Genomic DNA, 21,700 nt, shown 5'->3' on the forward strand with positions numbered 1-21,700 from the left:
CCCCAACAGTTGGAACTGTGGGGCAGTGTAGAAAAGCCCTGGAACTTCTGAATCCATCAACTGAGTTCTCAAAAACTAGCCACTACCTAAACATCTCAAAAGTTCCTTTTAAACAGATTAAAAAATGAGGTGTTACTGTAATACAGTTAAAATAATCCAAAAGAGAGTCAAAGTTCAACTGCATAGTTTTAAATATAAAAAGTCATCAGTCATCTCTGTTCAATTGTATTGCTTGCTTCCACTAATATCACCTCCTATTCCTTACATAGAACTTTTCATCAGCTCACCTCAAAACTGACTTAATCTTGAAATTATTTGTTTGATAAGACCTGGGCTAAATGGCTATGATGCCTTTAATTTAAACAACAAACAAACAGTTTTGAGACATATGTAGTAAATATTTAGGACAGCTTTTTAAACAAAATAATCTATTACAAGCTTGAGAAAGCACTCTTAAGTGTGACAAATCTGTTTCTGTATATAAGTGGTTATATAACAGGGGTGGCCAAAATTACTGACCCTCTGAGCCGCATACAACAATCTTCAGAAGTTCAAGAGCCAAGGCACACCTACCAGGAGCTGGGGCTCGGGGCTTCAGTCCCACTCCAGCTGAAGGCCCAAGCCCTGGCAGGTGCACCCTGGAGGACTGAAACCCCGAGACTCCCCTCTCCGCTGGACAGAAGACCTTACTCCACCCCACTGCAAGGCAGAGGTCCTGAGCTCCCCCCAGTCCAGTCTGGTAGGCAGAGGTTGGGGAAGAGTGGGGGGCTTGCAAGCCACACTTTAATGGTAAAAGAGCCGCATGCGGCTCTTGAGCCACAGTTTGGCTACCCGTTATATAACGTGGTTTTGTATAAATCCTGAGAGATGTCAGTACTAACAATTTTAGGTAACACTGTATTACTGCCTCTTGTATGAATACTTCCTGATAATTGCACAGAAATCTTTTTTCTAAAATCTCTCTCAGAAATCAGCAGCAAGTACCTGGTGGAAACAGAGTAGAACTCCTCTCTGAAAAGGCATTCTGTGCCTGCCACGGTTATACTTTTGACATCTTCAGCTTTTATACCCAAATTAGATCCCATTATGGTCAAAAGGATTCCACCACTTAGTGGCCCAGTCTTTGGTTCAATCTGTGAGGGGGGAAAAAGAAAGCAAATTTGAAAATTACAATGATGGTGCTGCTCTTACATATGGTTTAAATCCACCTTATCTTACAGTCTACACTTTTGTGTTAAAAATACAGGGTTTTTTTGTTTACATAGGCCTCATAAAAAAGAGGCTAAGAAACCTCTTAAATCACATGCTTAGTTAGAAGTACAGAATCAATTGTAATCTGTTGTAGATTTCAAATCTCCAATAGCAGTAACGTTCTATGATAGAGACAAGGTGGGTGAGGTAATATCTTTTATTGGACCAACTTCTGTTGGTAAAAGCGACAAGCTTTGGCACTTACATGGAACCTCACCCAACTTGTTTCTCTAATAATCTGGGACCAACACAGCTATATCACTGCAAACATGGAGTTCTATAACAGTTTATTACAACAAAGCCCCCAACAGACTGTACCTATTATTTACAAAATTCCGGGCTCGTGTTTTATCCTTTTTATAATTTTGCTGTGCTTATTTTTCAAAATATCACATTCTTTAAATGATGTATTGAGACTTATTAGGCTGAATTGCACCACTTGGGGGAGTATTTCTAGCTAATTCAAGAGTATTTGCATTTATCCTTCCTATTGTTTGCATGTGCACGTGTATCTGTTTTGTTTTGTAATCATTTCTGCTTGGAGGATCGTATCAGATGCACAGTAGACTCTGGGACACAAAGAATGGTGCACAGAGGCCTATCACAGATGCTTCTGCTAATCTGCTATCCCTCCCTACTGTATCAGATGAGAGGAGGCAACATTATTGATCATATTTGTGATTGAAAATACGGACCAAAAGGGTCCCCATGGTAGAGGTGGATTTCCACAGCTCAGAAAAGCATCTGAATTTGAAACTTAACTGAACCTTCCAACATTTTGATAGTTCACCTATCTACCAGTTTCTGTGTAGTAGTTCCAGAAAGCCCTTTCAGCTTTTTAACCTTAGAGTACTGGAGCCTATTGTACTGCATTTCAGACAGATGCCCTGGTGGGGGAAGGCATTTAATACTTTGTTGAAGTACCATCACTGAGAACAACTAGGACTATCAACTTTGAATGACAACTACTAGCCCATCCTCATGCAACAATGGTCTTTCTACATGGGGAGATGCATCCCTGGTGGAGATGGACCTTCACCATTGGAACCCACAGTGCAGAGACTTAGGCCCTACATAAGTGCAGAGTTCTGCTCTGTGCAGGGAGGCGACATATAGGAACTTACTACATATAGGAACTTGCAGGAAGTGGAGGGCAGGAGGGACTCAGTCTGGCCTGAAACACTGTTTCATAGAAGGGGTGAGCACAGTCTAAGGGAGGGTGTCTCTCCCGGCTTTTTGTTCATTTCAAAGATCTGCAACTCTTGAGTGCTTCAACAGTAACGTCAATGTGGATAAGAAATTCCTTTGCTAAGCCTGTGTTCCTTGCTTTCATGCCAGGTTTTCCCTGAAGGAGTTAACTGAGAAACCGAAGCACCCACAGCCTAGGTGCAGCTCTCTGGGAGCATGTGTAAGCAACTCTGGGGTGGGAGAGTTCTTGGGAGGTCTCAGATGCTGATTTCAGGGTCTAGAATGGGTGAACGGAGGAGTCCCAGATCCCAAAAAAGGCATCAGAGAAGAGGTCTGTGCCCAGAATCGTGCTCTGGGCTCCCAGAACTAGAAAGAGTGACTAGACCCAGATGGCTTGGAAGCATGTGACCCAGTGATCGGATCTGCTTCAACAGACTGATGACAATTATAGTTCAGGCTACAGGAGCAGTTTGAAACACACATTGTGACAGAGATGACAATATCCTGGACAAACCTTCTGGAATTAAGATAAACATACTGAATTAAGTTTAATACCTTTGGGGTTCATTGTATTAAAAATGCAATTGTGTATATGTTATTGTGGAATTGTATGTAATTTCTCTAGGATACTGATTAATGCAATTGCTGGGAGATCATGTGAACTTCAAAAAGACTTTGTTGAACAATACAGCAGACACAATTGATCTTTTGGAACAATAAGTGTGAAGTAGAATTCCTAGGAAGTACTGGGAGGAGGGGATTGCAAACCCCACCTGTGGACTCAGTCTTTGAAGCTTCACCTTGGCGATTGGGGTGGGGTGGGACTTTTGTCTGCTGATCACCTGTCATGGACAAACAATTCAAAGATACCCCTCACCCCTGGGTCTGGATTCTCCACAGAAAAAAGAAAGGAATTTTGAATAAATAGCCTGAATTTAAGCTGTCTCAGGGCCTTCCTCCTGATCCAGCAAATAAACAGGACCTCTGATCCATGGAAGGACCTAATCCTTAAAGGAAGGGTGAGAAAGACTTGGCATACTGAGGTGCTACAAGACTGGGTCCTTGTTCTGAGCTGAGGTTATGGCCTTGTGACCACAAAAGAGATTCCTCTCAGAGGTTTGAGGGATTCACTTGACAGAGCCCATCCTGGAGACAGTTTTAGGGGCCATGTGAATCTCTTAGCATGAGTATAGATTCTTTTACTGTTTTTAATATGTTTTCTCTGTAATACTTTTACCCTAATAATAAAGAGACATACTCAGAAAGTGCTATGTACTAATTTATAACTGGAGGGAATCACACTGTGTACTGTCTCTGAGGAGAGAAGCAAGCAGGCCTGTTGAGGCAGTCTGTCTTTTTCTGGGAATAACACAGTGAAGGTGGGGAACTGTTCAGCATGGAAATACCCTGGTCAGGAGGGAGAGACACCTGGGTCTCCACCAGGGCTGGCTCCAGCATTTCTGCTGCCCCTCTTCCTTGGCCGTCCCAAGCACCTGCTTGTTAAGCTGGTGCCTGGAGCCGGCCCTGGTCTCCACCCAAGAAAGTCAACAGCTAGGGAGCCAGGAGCCTCTCTGCAAGCACCGCCTCTGTAGTGCCCATTGGCTGGGAACAGGGAGCTGTGGCCAATGGGAACTGCAGGGGCAGTGCTTGCAGAGAGGGGCAGTGCATGGAGCCATGTGAAAGTGAGTGAGGGTGAGGGAGAGCGAGTGACGGAGAGAGGGAGATATGGAGTGAGTGGGGCGGGGCTTTAGGGAAGGGGCGGGGCACATCCTGGGTTGTCCTTAAATTCAAAAAGTGGTCTTGGGTGTAAAAATGCTGGAGACCACTGATCTAGGGTGTGCTCTACAGCATGCTTGGTTAGCACAGAGCTCAGATAAGACTAAATCCATACTGGTCAAGTAACCTGTGCTAACTCCCTGGTACCAACCACCATGTTTAAGTAAATACTGCTAGCATGGTTTCAACCACATTGTGATAGATCTCTCTTGTTGGCAAGCTTTGCAGACACACCATGCCAATACCATCTCCTGGCAGCTAATTTAGAAGCTTACTTAAATGCCTTGAGAAAGCCTTCTTTCAGTGTGCAATGTTTTCAGAGACATCTTCATGAAAAGACAATACATTGGTAGGCAGAAAAACAATCATCTTACCCGAGTAATGACTGGATGAGGGCATGTGTTCATAGAAGTTTTACACAGGTTCTCATAAATGCATTTGTTTGGTTTGTCGTCTTCTTTACACCAGACGCATTTGTAGACCGGATCAGCCGCAAGACACAAGCTGCAGTCACTTCGGCCATAAGAGCAGTTGTATAAAGTCACTAAAATGACAATTATAAAAAGACTTACAAGTTCAGTGTCAAGTCAATTATTGTTTCAAGGACATATTCTCTTAACAAGATGATGGGGAAGAAAAACCGTAATGCTGGGGCCAGAGTCTTCCCATTCAATAGGTCAATCCTGCCCAGAGCACAGTGTATTTAGCTACATAAAAGGTATTTATTGAGAGCCAAGAAGCTCTATTTACGTATTTACTTTCTGCCAATTTAGCACAATAAAAGTTTCCATGCACAGGCTTTGAACAACCTACCAATTATTTAAAATTAGAAATCCAAATACAGCTAAATCTGTTCACCCATTGTACAAGGGAGTAGCTCTTCAAATACTACAGCCCTCGTACATCAGCCACTAAAAATCCAAGCTATTTTGGACAGGAGAAGAAAGGAGGGTATTCCAGAGTCCAAAGTCCCAAGAAGAAGGCCCCCTCTATTGTATTGAGGGTGATCTAGCATCAGCACCCCTGCTGATCACAGGCATATCAGTGTATCACAGAGAGAGAGAGAGAGTCTCTCTCTCAAGTAGCAGAGTAGCAGCCGTGTTAGTCTGTATCCACAAAAACAACAGGAGTACTTGTGGCACCTTAGAGACTAACAAATTTATTAGTCTCTAAGGTGCCACAAGTACTCCTGTTCTTTTTTCTCTCAAGTAGGGTGCTCCCAGGTCATTTAGGACTTTCTAGGCCAAAACCAACACTTTAAAAATCTCCCTGGAAGTATTCAGGAAATCTAGTGGTTTCTGTATACCAAGGCAGTACTCCTTAATTTATTCCTGGCCTTTTATTATTCACTTTCAGTAAGTGAACTGTCTCATGGTTTTCAATTCTTTTTCTCCTGAGTTGCCACCCCTTAAGTATTCACTGTCCCTTCTGCAAAAAATGCAGTTAAATCACAGTGGGTAACCTAGCAACTAACAGAGCCAATCATCCCATAGAGACTGGAGCACAACTGTCATGCTGGCTAGCTACTGAACAGTGCTCCTTTTATTGAGCCATGCACCAACATTCCCAGAGAACCACAGCTTACCTTGGACCTTAGGGTTGTCTATGTGGTACAGCAAAACACATTAGAGGGGTGTGATCTGTAAACTGCTCTAACTGCTCTGGGTAGACCTGCTGGCATGAACTAAAATGTGCCTAGTTTATGTTAAAGTGCACAGTGTGCTCGACAAATCATACCCCTTCAATGGGCTTTGCCAAGACCATGGAGATAGGCCCTTAGTCTGTTGTGATACATTATCACCATGCAAAATCACCCTTAGTAGGTAAAACTCAAGCCTAGCTATGCAGCCAAGCATTACAGCACCATGAGAAAAGCCCAGATTTGGAAAAGAACTTTTGGACATGCACTTGATAGCTACTATAGTGGAAACTGGATCGGCTGAAGAGGTGCCACACCATCTCAGGACAGAATGGGTATATAAGTAGTACAAGCAGCCCTGTAGCTGTCTTTCTTCTTGCTAGTCAGTTTACCAAGTGATATTAATGAAAGCACTGGAAGAAGGTTCTTCCTTAGAGTGAAATGCAGCAAGTAAACATTGCTGAATGGAGGCTGAGAAAGGGGGTTTGGGAGGGAGAGGAGAACGGCTGCTTTTGGAATGCGTAGATTAAGTCCATCCTCAAAACGTCTGACTGAAAAGGGCATGCACCGGCCTTTCCTTAGCTAGAGGATTAGAACGCTGTGTAGAGCACCAGCTAAATCACTCTCCAACTTCTACCATTTCAGTGCACGTTTATATACTGGAGAAGAATAATAGAAGATACTTAATTTAATAGTAAGCAATTAGGCATTGAAGTAACAGCAATAGGTTTTTAATGCTAATTCCAAGAGGCGACCATGTCAGATTACTTTTCTAACTGAATAGTAATATAAACACATTTTCTCCATCTCTGTCCTCAGCAGTTTTGTGATTTCTTTGTTAGGCATGCACAGTATAGTGGTGCCCAGTAGAGCCAGTCTCTCTGCAACACACACATGTTATTGAATGACTTCAGTCTGGTTCTTCCTTGGAGAGTGTGTTTTTAAAAACAGCACCTTCTAAACAGCAGATGTGCTTGCTGTGTGTATTCAGAGCCCCAGCTGGTGACTTCAATGACACAGTTTTTTTTTTTTCATTACTGTGCAGTGTTAATACAGTTGAGAGTGAAAGACCTGGATTTTACTCCTTCTTGTGCATGATCAATGATAGTTTCTAAAATTCAACAAGTTGTACCAGCGTGAAGCCATTCAAGGTAATTGGGTTGCATTGGTGGTTGCAGGGTGCCTATGGTGGGCTGCAGGACCCTTGTTACTACTAATGATGAAACAGTAGGAAAAGATCGAACTTGACTGAGATTCCATGTTGAGTTTGCAGTATTAAGAGTTATGGGAGGGGTGAGGAGAGTCTCTTTTCACTTGTACATGAAGCTAATTTGATCTGAAAACCACTTAGACATGGAGCCTCTCAGTCACTGAGTCATTTTAAACAGAGTATTTATTTACTCATTCATTCTGCAATTAAAAAAAAAAGAAGCAAATTTAGTGCTGGGTAAAAGGTGCCAGACTGACAACCCTACTTTATCAAGAGAGTTAACATTTCCCTTTATCCTTGGAACAGACAGCACAGACTGCAGCAGGGAAAGCTTTTCCCACATCTACAAACATTAACATAATTTAAAAGATGTAACAGATTGCTTTCTTAATCCAGCACTCAAACTGGTAATGGACTGTTCTTGCACAGGAACTTTAACAAGCACGGTTGTTAAATCCTCCCTTTGCTGCCACACATCCTACAATCTCTACCCACATCACCACATGACAACATGACAAAGCAAAGAAACATATTTACTGAATTACTTCATCATCAGTAAATATCACTGGTTCGACGGAAGTCTCACTCCCTTTCTCTGCAAACAAAGTCAGCACAGCAACATCTTGAAGTCGTCTCTCACACCCAGTGGCGTGAAAGGGACAGGGAAAGATAGAGTCTTAAAGTGTTAAACAATCCTTCACTCCCTGACCAACTCGTTAAATATAAAAACAACGAGGAGTCCTTGTGACACCTTAGAGACTAACACATTTATTTGGACATAAGCTTTCGTGGGCTATAACCCACTTCATCAGATGCATGGAGTGGAAAATACAGTAAGAGGTATAAATATACAGCACATGAAAAGATGGGTATATTTATACCTGCTTACTGTATTTTCCACTCCATGCATCTGATGAAGTGTGTTATAGCCCACAAAAGCTTATGCCCAATAAATGTGTTAGTCTCTAAGGTGCCACAAGGACTCCTCGTTGTTTTTACTGATACAGACTAACATGGCTACCCCTCTGAAACCTGTCACTAAATACAGGAGCAGCAAGCCACTCAGATTCAGACTTATCCATTGCCTTTAGATCTGAGCCGTGAAATACTTGATAACAAGGACAAAAGATAAAAGGGATAGATATATTGGATTTCATACTGTTCAAATCCCCCCAGTGGTCTGAGATTTAAAATGCTATCATAACTTAGTATTCACTTGTGTTGTACAAAGAAGAGGTTTCTTTACTGGAGAGTTCAAAAGTGTTGGAATTGAAATAATTGAGTACCTTCTGAGCAAAGTCCATTCCTCCAAAGTCAGTTCCTTTCAAGGTGAAGTGTGAGGTTTAAAGATCATTATGCTATGGACTTTACATGGTATGGAAATTTTAAAGCAAGGGAGAATTTGGATAAAAACATTCATACAAAAGAGGGGAAAAAAGGCATTTTGCCAGTATTTTCCAGCCTTTTCTTTGTGATCATTGTAGATTTGTATTTGAATAAGCGCTTTCCTTTAATAACAACACTGCTTCCTTTTTTCTTTCTTTTGCACCAGATCCTGTAAGATTCTGGATTTATAACATCACAATTCTTTGGAATGGAAATGTTGATGCTGCACTGTTACAACGTGATTTCCCCATAAGAGGAGAAGAAATGGCATGAGTTAACAAGTGCTCTCAGCCATGCAGAAGCAACATAGGGAAATTCCTCAAACTCCACTGCTTCTGTGTTGCCTATACAAAATTAAACGGTTTAAATATTATTATATACCAGGAATAATGTATAAAGATTTTTATCTGAGTGGGGACATTACTTATGAGTGACATTAGTCTCATTCATATGGACTCATAGTAACATGCACGATATCTGGTAAAAAGTGTTTGCAGGATCTTAATCCTGAGAACTGTTACATGGGGGTCGGGGTATTATGGCACCCACATGGAGCCCATTGTTTTCACTGGGGCTCTGCCAGCACATAGTAGCTTACAAGACTAGGACCATAGATTTAATTGTCATTTTTTGTGCCATTATAAATTGGAATAAATAAATGAATACATATAACTAAATGAAAAAGCAATTTATGGCAGGGATCATGACTTTGCATACTTTTTGTTGCCACAGAATACTTCTCTGGCTTTTCATTGTCAACCAAACTGAAGACTGCAGAATCTATCAATCATTGATGCCGATGCATGAGCCAGAACACAGTTTTAGACTTCAGATCCCTGGTGAGGTTTGTAGAGACGACAGTAAGAAAAGCCACCTTTTTACCCATGAAGGGAGTAAGTTTGCTATCATATTACTGAGATATAACAAGGGACCCTCACAATGCCATTTTTAAGAGAGTTGCTTTTCAGAGCAGAATCAGATTTAAAGATATTTTCTATATAAAACTTTAAATATATAAAGTTTTAAAGATGTTCTCAACATTGACATTTAATTCATGCAGTTGTATTAACACTTTTGCCCTGTCAGATTTAATTACATGCTTTACCAAAACCAGTAAAACTTGAGAAGGTAACATTCTTTATTATGGGAATAAATCTCAATTTACTATAATTTCACTCCCCCTGAGTCCCATAATTCATACTTACCCATGAGTTTACTGTCAATCTTGACCTTATCTGTTTTAATGAACAGATTAAGTGGTAGAGTTTCATTTGCGCCATAGGAAAACTGGAAAAGATGACACAGGAAGACATTTGCATCTGCTTATTTTAATTCTGGAAGGTTAATTTTTGTGCCCCATAATTCTTAATAACATGATCTATGAGGATTCAGAAAGCATCTAAAACATTTCAAATCTATGCTCTGTTTCTGTTCTTCACCAAATGTATTCAGGGAAACTTTTGGTAATTAATTTAATCCATAGCAATCAGAACCTAGAAGGGTCAATGGAGAACAGTACTGAATTGACATTGGATTATCAATTTTCATAATCTGATTTATATTTAGTGGTAAGTATCCAAGTAGCTAGCATATTGTATTTAGAGAGTTTCAGTAACTGCTTGAAATTGCCAGCTCTAGACTTGCTAAACTCTTCCTTCCCAAACCAGCAGGATGTATTATTCCTGACAATATAGCATAATCGCTCAATTTGCTAAGGAAAGGTCTGATGTTTCTTCAGCAGTGTAGCGCCCTCCCTCTCCCTAACTACACACACTCTGGCTAAACAAGGATTAGCATTCAGAGGCTCTGAAACACATCATAGTTCTTGTATTTAAAAGAAGATGACCATAATATGAGGCCTCAAAAAGTGGGGGAGACAAAGAAGAAAACACTTATATAAATCAATGCAACGGCTGCATAGACATTAATCAACTCTCAACAACAAAAATCTTATGAGGTGAGATAGTAGGCCTTCAAGCTTATTTACTCAGGCTTTATCCTGAGCAGGATAGAATCTATAAACCTAATTTATAACTTGGTAAACAGAATAATAGAACTTTGTATAAATTTTCTCTTTTCTGAAAAGGCACCAAACGACTGATTCCAGTGAATGGTCAATGAGTCAGTGGCAGGGAAGAACTCAGGAGTCCTGTCTCTTAGTCCAATATTCAATCAGTCTGACCAGGCTGAATCAAAAAGATATGGCCCAGAGTTTCCACAGGCATAGTTTAATGAATGCATGAGCTGCATAACTGCTGAAATCAAGGCTATCAGGAAGAAAAAAAAAAGACTAGGGAATTAAGGAACTACGATTCCAAAAGCTGTAGGCTTTTGCCTTTGGGAGGAGGAGAAGAATCTCCATTACAGCTCTGTAATTAGGGTTTATCTCCTTTGAGGGCCAGCCACACGCTCACATATCCTGTATTACAACAGGACAAAAAATGTTGTATATTTTTTAAACAAACATTTTTTTTTTAACATTTACCTCTTTGCTTTGGAATGAGAAAGTTCCATCTGATTTGTCAACAGGAGCCTCAAATTCAAACTGGTCATTTCCAATCTTAAAAGAGCTACCCTATATAAGAGAAATGTTCAGCTTAAAATTTTTACAGTACCAGTGAGTTTAATAAAAAGTAAATAAGCATTATACTGTTCAGTACTGATAGGGATAAGATCAGATGTCGAAAGCTAACCAATTAAATCATCACCTGAAAACAAAAGCTAAAGACAGTGTTAACATCATCGGTTACTTGCTCCAACATCCATTTAAGGCCAAGCTTCAGAGCAGCACAAATAAAGTAGGAGATTGTCTAGCACTCATTTTTAGCAGGTAAGAACAAAATTAAAAGTTATCTAGCGTATGCCTTCTCACATTAGCTGTGTTGTGAACAAAGCTGTGTGAATCCCATTCTCTAGGCTCATGGGAGTTTTATGAACCAAAGCAGGCAGGTTCCGTCTGCACGGTGATCATGGGACTACATGAACCTGACCTGAGAGTTCCAAGTGAAGCTGGAGCCAACCTTTGCTAGCTTTGTGTGAAACCAGAAAGTTTCACTACCCCCTTTGCTTCAGAAGGGAGTGGCCCGCCCTCACTTTTGATGCCTTTGGAGAACTTTGAGACCTTATTCAATGGCCTGCTCCTCCTTTAACTCAGGATCTTCATGATGCACTGGGAGGAGGCTCTGCTCCCAGAGGTACATGGCAAGATGGATGCTTCCCAATGTTTTAATAAGATTTTGTGTTATTCAACTCTCCAGTCCTGTTGCAAGGGTAGGTAAACCATCTTCTCTGGCTGCTGCCATCTATATAATTTGAGGCCTGAGAGATGCCCAAATTTGTTTTATATGTAGCTGTGGCTCAAAAGCAGGAGTGATAGCTCTCCCTGGGGCCACAAGGCTTATGTAACTAATAGCAGTAGCAAGAGGCAGCAATGGTTTTCTCTTCCTGTTGTCCTTTATCCATGCAAAAATGGGGAGAGGATAGTTTTCATCCACCAAAAGATTCATGGAAGAGCTGGGCGTGAGGACAGACACAGGAGGCAAGGCCCTCCACTGCAAGTCCCAAGAGTATTATAATATTATTAAGGGAGAAGGACCTTTTCCTCCACATAACAAGATCTTACGGGATACCAAGGGAGGAAAATGGGCTACCAAGCTCCAAAAAGGCTTCTCCTGAAGCTTTAAATAAATAAATAAATACAGGCAGTGGGCAGAAGAATGTCCCAGGACTTCACTGCTGAATATGTCAAAATGTCTTCATTATAGCTAACTAGATTTATTTACAGAAACTAAAAACAAGGTGCCCTGACCAATACATTTAAACACCAAAGCCATGAAGACAAGGCCTCTAGAGTGGTCTAAATTTTTCTGTTAAAATTGGGTTTTTTAATGGAAAATTGGATTTTTGACAAAATGAATTTTCATTAAAAGTGTCTGCTTTTCACTGACTGTATTTTTTTTAACAAAAAACAAAAACAAATTGCACCAGAATCTTCTGAAGAATATTCCAACTCAAAAATATTTCCTCAAATATTTCACTACAGGAAATTTTGAGGAAAGCAAAAATTTCCTGACTAGCTCTAAAAACCACCCTTTCATCTCAGACACCATTCACCACTCCCCCAGCCCCAACACACACAAAGGATTGCCTCACTCCAAGTTGTACGAGGTTTTTATAATCATCCAATTTCTAACTTTTGTCAGAGGTCTTCTTTCTGAAGGAATATTGCCTGACTTTTTCCTTACTCATCTCCACTTTATACTACAATAATTTTTTTCAATAATCTTCAAATAACGTTGCTGAAGCTGTATTTCAGCCTCTCACATTCCTGATAGAACAACCCAGGAAAGGGTGCGTGTTTACATATGTGCAAAGATTGCTATCTTGGTTGACACAAAGGACTTGAACTAGGCACCTCCAGAACTAAAATGCATCTCTCCAGTTTGAGGTAGTCCTCAGGCAGCTTGGTTGTTTATCAGAGACTCGAATCCTCTGTGAATTGGGCACATAGGACAACACACACTGACCAGTGCTTTACATATACTTGTCTATAGCAGAGGATGGCACATAAAGATAGGAGAATCTTGTATCCAAGATTCCGATGTGGAAAAACAAATTGAACTGTATATGAGGGCTATCTAGCACACCTTGAAGGCTGGGACTTCAGTTCTTCACATTGAGTCCTCAAAAGCCAGGCAGGTTTTCACAGATTAAATTGTCTCTTAGAATTTAAAAGTAAAACAACTGACCAGCATTCAACTCCCAATTCAGTGCCTCTCTCAGCTGCTTGTTCTGGTAGCAGTTTTCCCCTAAAGTACTGTAATAGCTTGGATTTACTTTAACATCCTACTGAATTTTTTCAAAGGGAGAGACAGAAAAACAGCAGTTTCCCCTATTTAAAGCAACCTAAAGATCCATTGTTTGCTCTTGAACAAACTCCTCCACCAGGAGCTCCATTTAGTGAGGCGCATTTGTCCCCAGGTCAAGAACTTTTTTGGTATAGATAAGAATCCAAACTAGAAATCTTATGGGGTGTGATTCATCCATTCCCAGTCTATTACAACAATCATGAACAGCATTTTCAAAACTATCCTCTCTCCTCACTCACTGGGAGATAAACAGGCATCAGCCATAAGAACTAAAGAGATCCCAAATCTTCATCTCTCTTCTGAATGCACCTCTCTTCCATTCTTGTTTTAATGGTGATATTAAAACTCACTATGATGAGTACCTCACTATGATGAATACCACAAACAAGGGAAAACTTCCTTCACCCTTGGGGGACCTGTCATTTGTCACTGCAGAGAGACCTCAAATAGGCAAGCCAGGAGAAACATAATGGATATCCATTGGGGTACTAACCAACAAGAAAAAGGTTTAAAAAGTTCTGGTAGCTGCCAGATCCCCCATACCGAAATTTTCATCATTCCAGGCACCCCCTATGGCAGAGGTATCAAACTCATTCTGCACAAGTGGCCAAATTATCATCTGTGGGACATATCTACAAAACTAGGACCACACACTACCCATGATCCATCCTGACATCAATGGGAGGTTTACGCCAAGATCACAGTAGAATATGGTCCCTATTTAGTAACTGAACTTTTAGTGAATAAAGTTTCTCCTTCATCCAGCTTCATTCCTACTTCACTCGGTAGGAATAAATAATGCCAGCCACCTTTAGGATCACTGCTATTTTTGGCCCTTGCATAACCTTTGGGGACTTAACTTTTATAGTACTAGCACTTTGCAAATTACTAGCCAAATGGATGCTTGGGGCACATATTTATATTCCAAGACCATTTACATGTAGAGTTATAAATCAGTACACACAAATATAATCAGTGCACAATTTAAAAATCTAGATTCTTCTGTTATATAAATAGGTAAATAACATTTCCCTATTCACTTTCTCCACACTATTCATGTTTTTATAGACCTCAATTATGTCCCCACATCCCTTAGTTGCCTCTTTTCTAAGCTGAACAGTCCCAGTCTTGTTAATCTCTCCTCACGTGGAAGCTATTCCATACCCCTCATCATTTTTGTTGCCCTTCTCTGCACTTTTTCTAATACCAATATTAGAAATGAGATGGGTGAACAGAACTGCACACAATATTCAAAGTATGGCCGAACTATGGATTTATATAGTGTCATTATGAGGCTTTCCCCTGGCCCTAGTTTAAAAATACCTCTATAAATGTTTTAATTTTACAGCAGTCTGGTTCCATTTTGGCTTAGGTGGAGCCCATCTGTATAGACTCCTCCTCTCCCAAAAAGTCCACCAGTTCCTAATAAACCTAAACCTGTCCCCCTAAACCATCCTCTCATCCACGCATTGAGACCCTGCAGTTCTGCCTCTCTTACTGGCCCTGTGTGTGGAACTGGGATCATTTCAGAGAATTCTACCATGGAGATCCTGGACTTCAATCTCTTACTTAGCAGCATATATTTGGTCTCCAGGACATCTCTCCTACCTTTCCCTATGGCATTGGTACCTACAGGTACCATAAGCACCAGCTCCTCCCCCGCAGGCATTGCACATAAATCTGTCTAGATGTCTCATGAGATCTGCAACCACCAGGCAATTTACCATGTAGTTCTCCTAGTCATCATAAATCCAACTATCTATATTATTAATACTTAAAACCCCCATTACTATAATCTGGCTTTTCCTAGTAACTGGGGTTCCCTCCCCAGGATGGGTATCCTCAGTGAAAGAATCACGGTCTCCTCTTGCATAACAATTGTTAAGCTTGCTCATTAATAATGTAATACAGATATTCTTGAGGCAAAATAAATTTGTTCTTTTTTTTTTCTTCTTAATAGGGCTGTCAAACAATTTAAAAAAAACACGATTTATCACGAGATCAAAAATAGACATAATTAATTGCAGTTTTCATCACCCTGAATCAATAATAGAATACCATTTATTTAAATATTTGTGGTGTTGGGGGAAGTGTGTGTGGGGAGGGAGGTGGGAGAGAGTGTGTGTGTGTTGGGGGCACACTGTCTCTTTAAGTAGAGCACTTGGGAGCCTGAACGCTTTTTCAGCCAGCAGCAGCTGCTGTCAGCAGCACTCACGCCTGAGCCAGTAGCAGACAGGCTCCCCCTGTTCCCTGACCCCATCTCAGCGGTGACCTCTTACATGGGCAGGGGGACACCCCAACATCAGCCCTCCAGTCTGCATTCTGCGCAGGAGGCAGGCTCCCAGTCCGGAGCAGCTTGGCCAGGAGTAGATCCATTTGGGGAGGAGGGGCAGGGGGAAGAGGCGGGAGCTGCTGTGGAGCAGGGCAGCAGGAGGAGAGGCACCCCTTCCCTGGAGGCACACCGTATAGCCTCCCTGAGCATGGCGCCCTGGTGCATGATTAACACTCATTAAAAATATATGTTAATTTGTTTTGAGTTAATTGTATGCATTAATTGCAATTGACAGACCACATAGCCAGCGTTACAAGATATTTACAATAGTGCCATGCGAACACCTGTTCTCACTTTCAGGTGATACTGTAAATAAGAAGCCGTCAGCATTCTCTCCTGTAAATGTAAACAAACTTTCTCTTAGCAATTGGCTGAACAAGAAGTAGGACTGAGTGGACTTGTAGGCTCTAAAGTTTTACATTGTTTTGTTTTAGGAGTGCAGTTATGTAAAAAAAATGCTACATTTGTAAATTGCACTTTCACAATAAAGAGGTTGCACTACAGTACTTATCTGAGGGGAATTAAAAATACTATTTCTTCTAACTTTTTTACATTGCAAATATTTGTAATAAAAATAATATAGAGTGAGCACTGTATACATTGTATTCTGTGTTGTAACGGATATCAATATATTTGAAAACATAGAAAAACATCCAAAAATATTTATAATAAATTTAAATTGGTATTCTATTAGTATTTAACAGTATTAAAACTGTGATTAATTGTGTCTAATTTTTTAATCTAGTTAATTTGTTTTGCATTAATTGCTTGAGTTAACTGCAAATAGCTGACAGCCTTACTTATTAATACAATTTAAATGCTCAAGATGAAATTCTAACTTCACTGAAGACAACATGAGCTTTGCTATTGACTTCAGTGAGGTCAGGAGTTGACCCTTGATTTCTGAAAGCAAGTACAGAGGAAAAAAAAATGTATCCTGGCAGTGCAAGGGTTACTCATTTATGGGCAGCCTACAATAATTAATAGTTACACACACATTTTAAATGGGAGGGGTTTGAAAGCAGTAACATTACCCAGAGGAAACACATACCATTGTCTTAGGAATTTAGGATGAACTCTGAAATTAAACTGCAAGTCAAATGACTACTTGGAATTAATTCATTTACCTGATAATTGTCTAGATTCTTTCCTTCAAAATGAACTATTGTTGGGAACTCCATTGGTATTATTGGAGGGTCGGGATTTAGAAACTGTGGGCAATCTTCCTCCTAGGGCGATAAACACTTAAAATAAAAATCTTCCATCACAACAAATCTCAACAGCCTTTGGACAATGGCATTATTGTTCTGAAGAACTCCATGCTTAAAATAAAGTGACAGATTTGATTATACCCTTTCAAATTAGACATACTAAAAATGACTACAGCATATGCCAAAGCTGTAGATGATTATCTTTCCCAGCCCTGAAATCTTATTCCTCCCATTAAGCAAAACAGTAAAATGAACAAAAATATCCCCTAAGAAATTATTCTATCACACCTCTACATTCCCACCCCCACTTAAAGTCACAAAAAAATCTGAAGTTAACTTTAGAATCCTGATTTTTATTTAAAACTTGAGTCCAACCAACTGATCTGGAAGCAATGCTAGAAAATACGTAAGTGTTCAAATAAAACCAGTTTATTCTAATTTAAAATTTTTACCATATTTTGTTTAATCACATCCTCTTCCAAAGACGAGTCTTCACAGATATGTTTCTTCCAGTCCCACTGGCAATTCCATCTATTGCTTGCACAGGAATAGCATCTACAAATATAATGTGATGGGTCATGACAAGACTTTTTTTTTTTTGGGTCCTAAACATTCCAATTTCATTGTCAAAAAATAAAATAAAGTCAAACAAATTCAATTTTTAGTCATACAAAGTAGAACAATTTGCTACAAAATCCTTACTATGTTGAGTTCACAATTTCATAGTGAGAATAATTAAAGAACCTAGTCTGGTAACTTGCTTCTCCTGAACAGCAGCATGCATGAAAAAGCCATAATATGGATCATAGGAACTTTGGGCCTGAATCTGTGAGGTCTGAAAGCCCTAGACTCCCAGGTAGGTCAAGTTTGTGCTTGCAAATCAGATAATTTAGAAGTCTGAGTCTATAGTTTGAGAGTTCGATCTGCAAGTTGGATGCCAACAGACTTATCAGGGAATGCTGACTGTGCCAGATGGTTTACTATAGAAGGATTCAGCTGCCTTAAGTAAACAGTTCAGTTACCTGAACACATACAGCATGATGCAACAACTCACGTTAAGAAGATAAAATACTCACGGCAGATTTTCAGAAAGATTCATTGCTTCTTCACAGTCATAGAAAGGATATGTAGCCGATGCAAAAAAGATAGTCTTTTTCTCTCCAAAGGTTAATATTAGTGAAACCGAAACATGATCTACCAAAAAAAGGAAATAAGTTGTTGAATACTTTAGCTCTTGTGTAGAATGGTGCAATGATGTTTTTTATTATTTGTTCAGGATGTAAAACAAACACCTAACTGGAATCACAAGGTTAAAACTATCACACTCATGATATAACTAATTTTATTTGTTCTTAACATTTACTAAATTTTCATAACTGATGGTGCAAAGACAGAATGGGATACATAAAGAGAAACGGTAAATAAGCAACATTACAGAATAGTATTATAGTATGGAAATGCCTTAAGAAGGTACTAGAATGATGAAAACGGAGGTAATAAGGAAAATGAGAATTGAATACAGAAGAAAAAATTGTTAGACTTATTTTTAAGAAAATATTTTCATAAAGTATGGATATTTCTTCCTGTAAAATTGCTTGTACTACTTGTGCATCAAACTCTATAAACTCCTATGAATTAGAACAAGTCAACCTTGTACAAGTTATTCAGTAACCACAGTAATGCCTGAAATATTAAACTAGAACTTTGGACCTTTGGCTTGCTGTAAATAACTTCCCCATGAATGTATTTCCAATCTGGATCATTACTGAACTAAGAATGGAAAAACCTATCTTTAGAAATTGGGGCTTTCTCCATTGAGGATATTTACAACTCCTCTTGCAGAAATCATTAAACTCCTGTGACAAGCTATTTCACAAGCTATTGAGCAATTGCAAACTGTGCTTTCCGCAAATAATTTCTTGAAAGGGTGATGGCAGCTTGGCTGTAAGATCACTTTGCCTACCACTGGTTTGGTGGAAAATTTCAGTTAGGTTTGTATCCAACTCGTACTGCAGGGACAACTTAAAATGAGACCTGCAAATAGGTGTCCTTCAATTTAGAATGTATCCTAGTCCCTTTGGAATTTTTCACAACTAAAGCAGTGTGGATGATTTCAACTTGGTGGAGCTTCTCAAGACTAAATGGTTGTGTCTTGATTTTTGTCATGTTCTACCAGCAATCATTCTGTTGCCATTGGTGGTTACAGTTTGCCTTCTGCTGTGGTGCCCGGGAGGGTTTTGAACATCTTCATAGTGGTTCTGAAGACTCTCTCAGATGGATTTGTTCGTGAGAAATTCAGAGGCCTCTATTATTTCTAGATGGTTTGATTACTCGGATGTTCCTCCTGATAGGCTTCCCATATCACTTTATGTGCTGAATGGAGTCAAACTACATCAACTTTATCAACATGGACAAGGACTTAAGTCTCTTCACATATTCTGCACTACAGAAGATATAGAAAAAGTGGATTGGCTACTAAATAATGAAGTATTATGTTATTCTTTGTACTTGGTATAATCTAAGTACCTGAACATATCTCTCAGCAGCTTGATACTTCTGTTCAGAGAGGGTAATTAATTTACATTGCTCTTCTCTCTATAACTAAACCTAATTGTCATCAGCTGAGCACTAAGACTTCTAGTGTGCTTGCACACTGAAACAGATATCAAGAAAGCCACATTCATGGGTATCAGCATCTGAATACTTTAAATACTAGTATGTAATAATTAATGCAACATTATGCATTTAGAATAGAAATCACACATAGAAAAATATATAAAATGGTTACTTACCTTTCATAACATTCTTTGAGATGTGTTGCTCATTTCCTTTCCATTCTAGGTTTGCGCCAGCCCACGTGAGCAGCCGTTGGGAGATTTTTGCCTTAGCGGTACCCATAGGACCAGTTGTGGCGCCCTTTGGAGTGCTGCACTTATGCTGCGGTATATCAGATGCTGCCGGCCCTACACCCTCTCAGTTCTTTCTTGCTGACAACTCCGCCAGAAGGGCAGGAGGGTGGGTAATGGAATGAACATGAGCAACATCTCGAAGAACAACAGCTACAAAAGGTAGGTAACCGTTTTTCCTTCTTGGAGTGCTCGTTCATGTCATTTCCATTCTAGGTGACTCATAAGCAGAATCAATGGAGGTGGTCTCTGAGTTCACAGTCTTGCAGCACAGCTCTGCCAAAACAAGCATCGTCTCGAGCCTGCTGGGTCAGCGCATAGTATGATGCGAACGTGTGGACGGACGATCAGGTGGTGGCCCAACAGACGTCAAGGACCAGCACCTGCGCTAGGAAGGCTGCTGTCGCCTGTGCCATAGATGAATAAGCCGTCATGATTGCCGGCAGGGGCACCTTTGCCACTTGATAGCACTAGTGGATGCAGGCCGTGATCCAAGACAAGATTCTCTGGGCTGACACGGGGCAACATTTCATTCTGTCAGCAACAGCAAGGAAAAACTGCATTGAGTTATGGAATGGCTTCGTTCTATCAATGTAGAAGGCCAGCACATGTCTGATGTCTAGGGTATGCAGTCTGCATTCCTCATCCGTCGCATGAGGCTTTGGATGAAGGACTGGTAAGTAAATGTCTTGACCAGATGACCTTGGACAGAAAAGCCGGGTGCGGACGCAGTTGGACCTTGTCCTTATAGAAGGCCATTTAGGGCAGCTCCTATGGGCCGAAGTTACAGAGACCAAGAAGGAGACCCTCCAGGAGAGAAGCAGGAGGGAGCAGGAAGCCAAGGGTTCGAAGGGGGGACCCATGAGCCTCGACTGCACAATATTCAGGTCCCAAGGGGAGATTGGGTCCTAGACATGCGGGTAAAGGTGCTCCAGACCTTTCAGAAACCGCGCCGTCATGGGATGGGCAAAGATTGACCGGCCTTGAAATGGAGGGTGGAATGCTAAAACGGCCGCCAGGTGTAGCTTGATCAAAGATAGTGACAGGCCCTGGAACTTAAGGTGCAGTAAACCTTAAGTCCAAGACATCCTGCAGCTCTTCTACGAACGTGTCGGTCCAAGGCCCAACATGTGAACCGCTTCCACTTTGCCACATAGATAGCCCTGGTGGAAGGTTTCCTGCTGCCCAGCAGGACCTGTTGTATGCCAGAGAAGCACTTCCGTTTGTCCATACTCAGCCATGCAACAGCCAGGCCGTTAAGTGCAGCGACGCCAGGTTCAGGTGCAGCAGGTTGCCGTGGCTCTGGGACAGCAGATCCGGCCGAAGAGGTCGCTGCAGTGGGGCGGGCTGCATGCAGCATGCCAAACCAATGTTGACAAGGCCATACTGAAGCTATGAGGATAACAGACGCTTTGTCTTGATTCACCTTAGCAATACCTTGTGGATCAACAGTACCGGCAGGAAGGTGTACATCAGCGCTCCTGACCACGGAATCAGGAAGGCGTCTGACAGAGAGCCCTTGTCCCTACCCTGCAGAGAACAGAACACGAGGCATTTTCTGTTCTGCCTGGATGCAAACAGATCCAACTGGGGAGTCCCGCACCTGCGGAAGATGAGGCTGACCACCTCCGGATGAAGCGACCATTTGTGGCGAGACGAGAAGATCCTGCTGAGGTGATCCGCCAGGACATTCCTGGTTCCAGGCAGGTGGGTGGTTACCAGATGAATGGCATGCTGCACACAAAAGTCCCAGAGGCTGAGTGCCTCCTGATTAAGGGCCCAAGACCTGGTGCCACCCTGCCAGTTGATGTAACACATTGTGGCTGTATTGTCTATCAGGACCTGCACTACCTTACCTTCCAAGTGGGGCAAGAACACCTGGCAGGCCAGGCGAACTGTTCTGAACTCCCTGATGTTGGTATGAAGGGCTAGA

General features: G+C 41.0%; 1 protein-coding gene across 8 annotated transcripts in view; it reads right to left on the reverse strand.

The window, feature by feature from the left end:
- The window catches only part of PLXNB2 (plexin B2), a 334,154-nt gene that overhangs the window by 51,713 nt on the left and 260,741 nt on the right, over nt 1–21,700 (reverse strand). For all 8 annotated transcript variants that reach the window (XM_065555277.1, XM_042844152.2, XM_065555271.1 and 5 more), the window contains 7 exons: nt 17,938–18,055; nt 17,314–17,416; nt 16,778–16,879; nt 10,936–11,025; nt 9,656–9,737; nt 4,590–4,759; nt 985–1,133 (listed from right to left, as the gene is read on the reverse strand). In XM_065555277.1, coding sequence (XP_065411349.1) covers nt 985–1,133; nt 4,590–4,759; nt 9,656–9,737; nt 10,936–11,025; nt 16,778–16,879; nt 17,314–17,416; nt 17,938–18,055 — 814 coding nt within the window. The remainder of the gene's footprint in view (nt 1–984; nt 1,134–4,589; nt 4,760–9,655; nt 9,738–10,935; nt 11,026–16,777; nt 16,880–17,313; nt 17,417–17,937; nt 18,056–21,700) is intronic.

This window comes from Chrysemys picta, chromosome 1 (assembly GCF_011386835.1).
Source record: "Chrysemys picta bellii isolate R12L10 chromosome 1, ASM1138683v2, whole genome shotgun sequence".
Lineage (NCBI taxonomy): Eukaryota > Metazoa > Chordata > Testudines > Emydidae > Chrysemys > Chrysemys picta.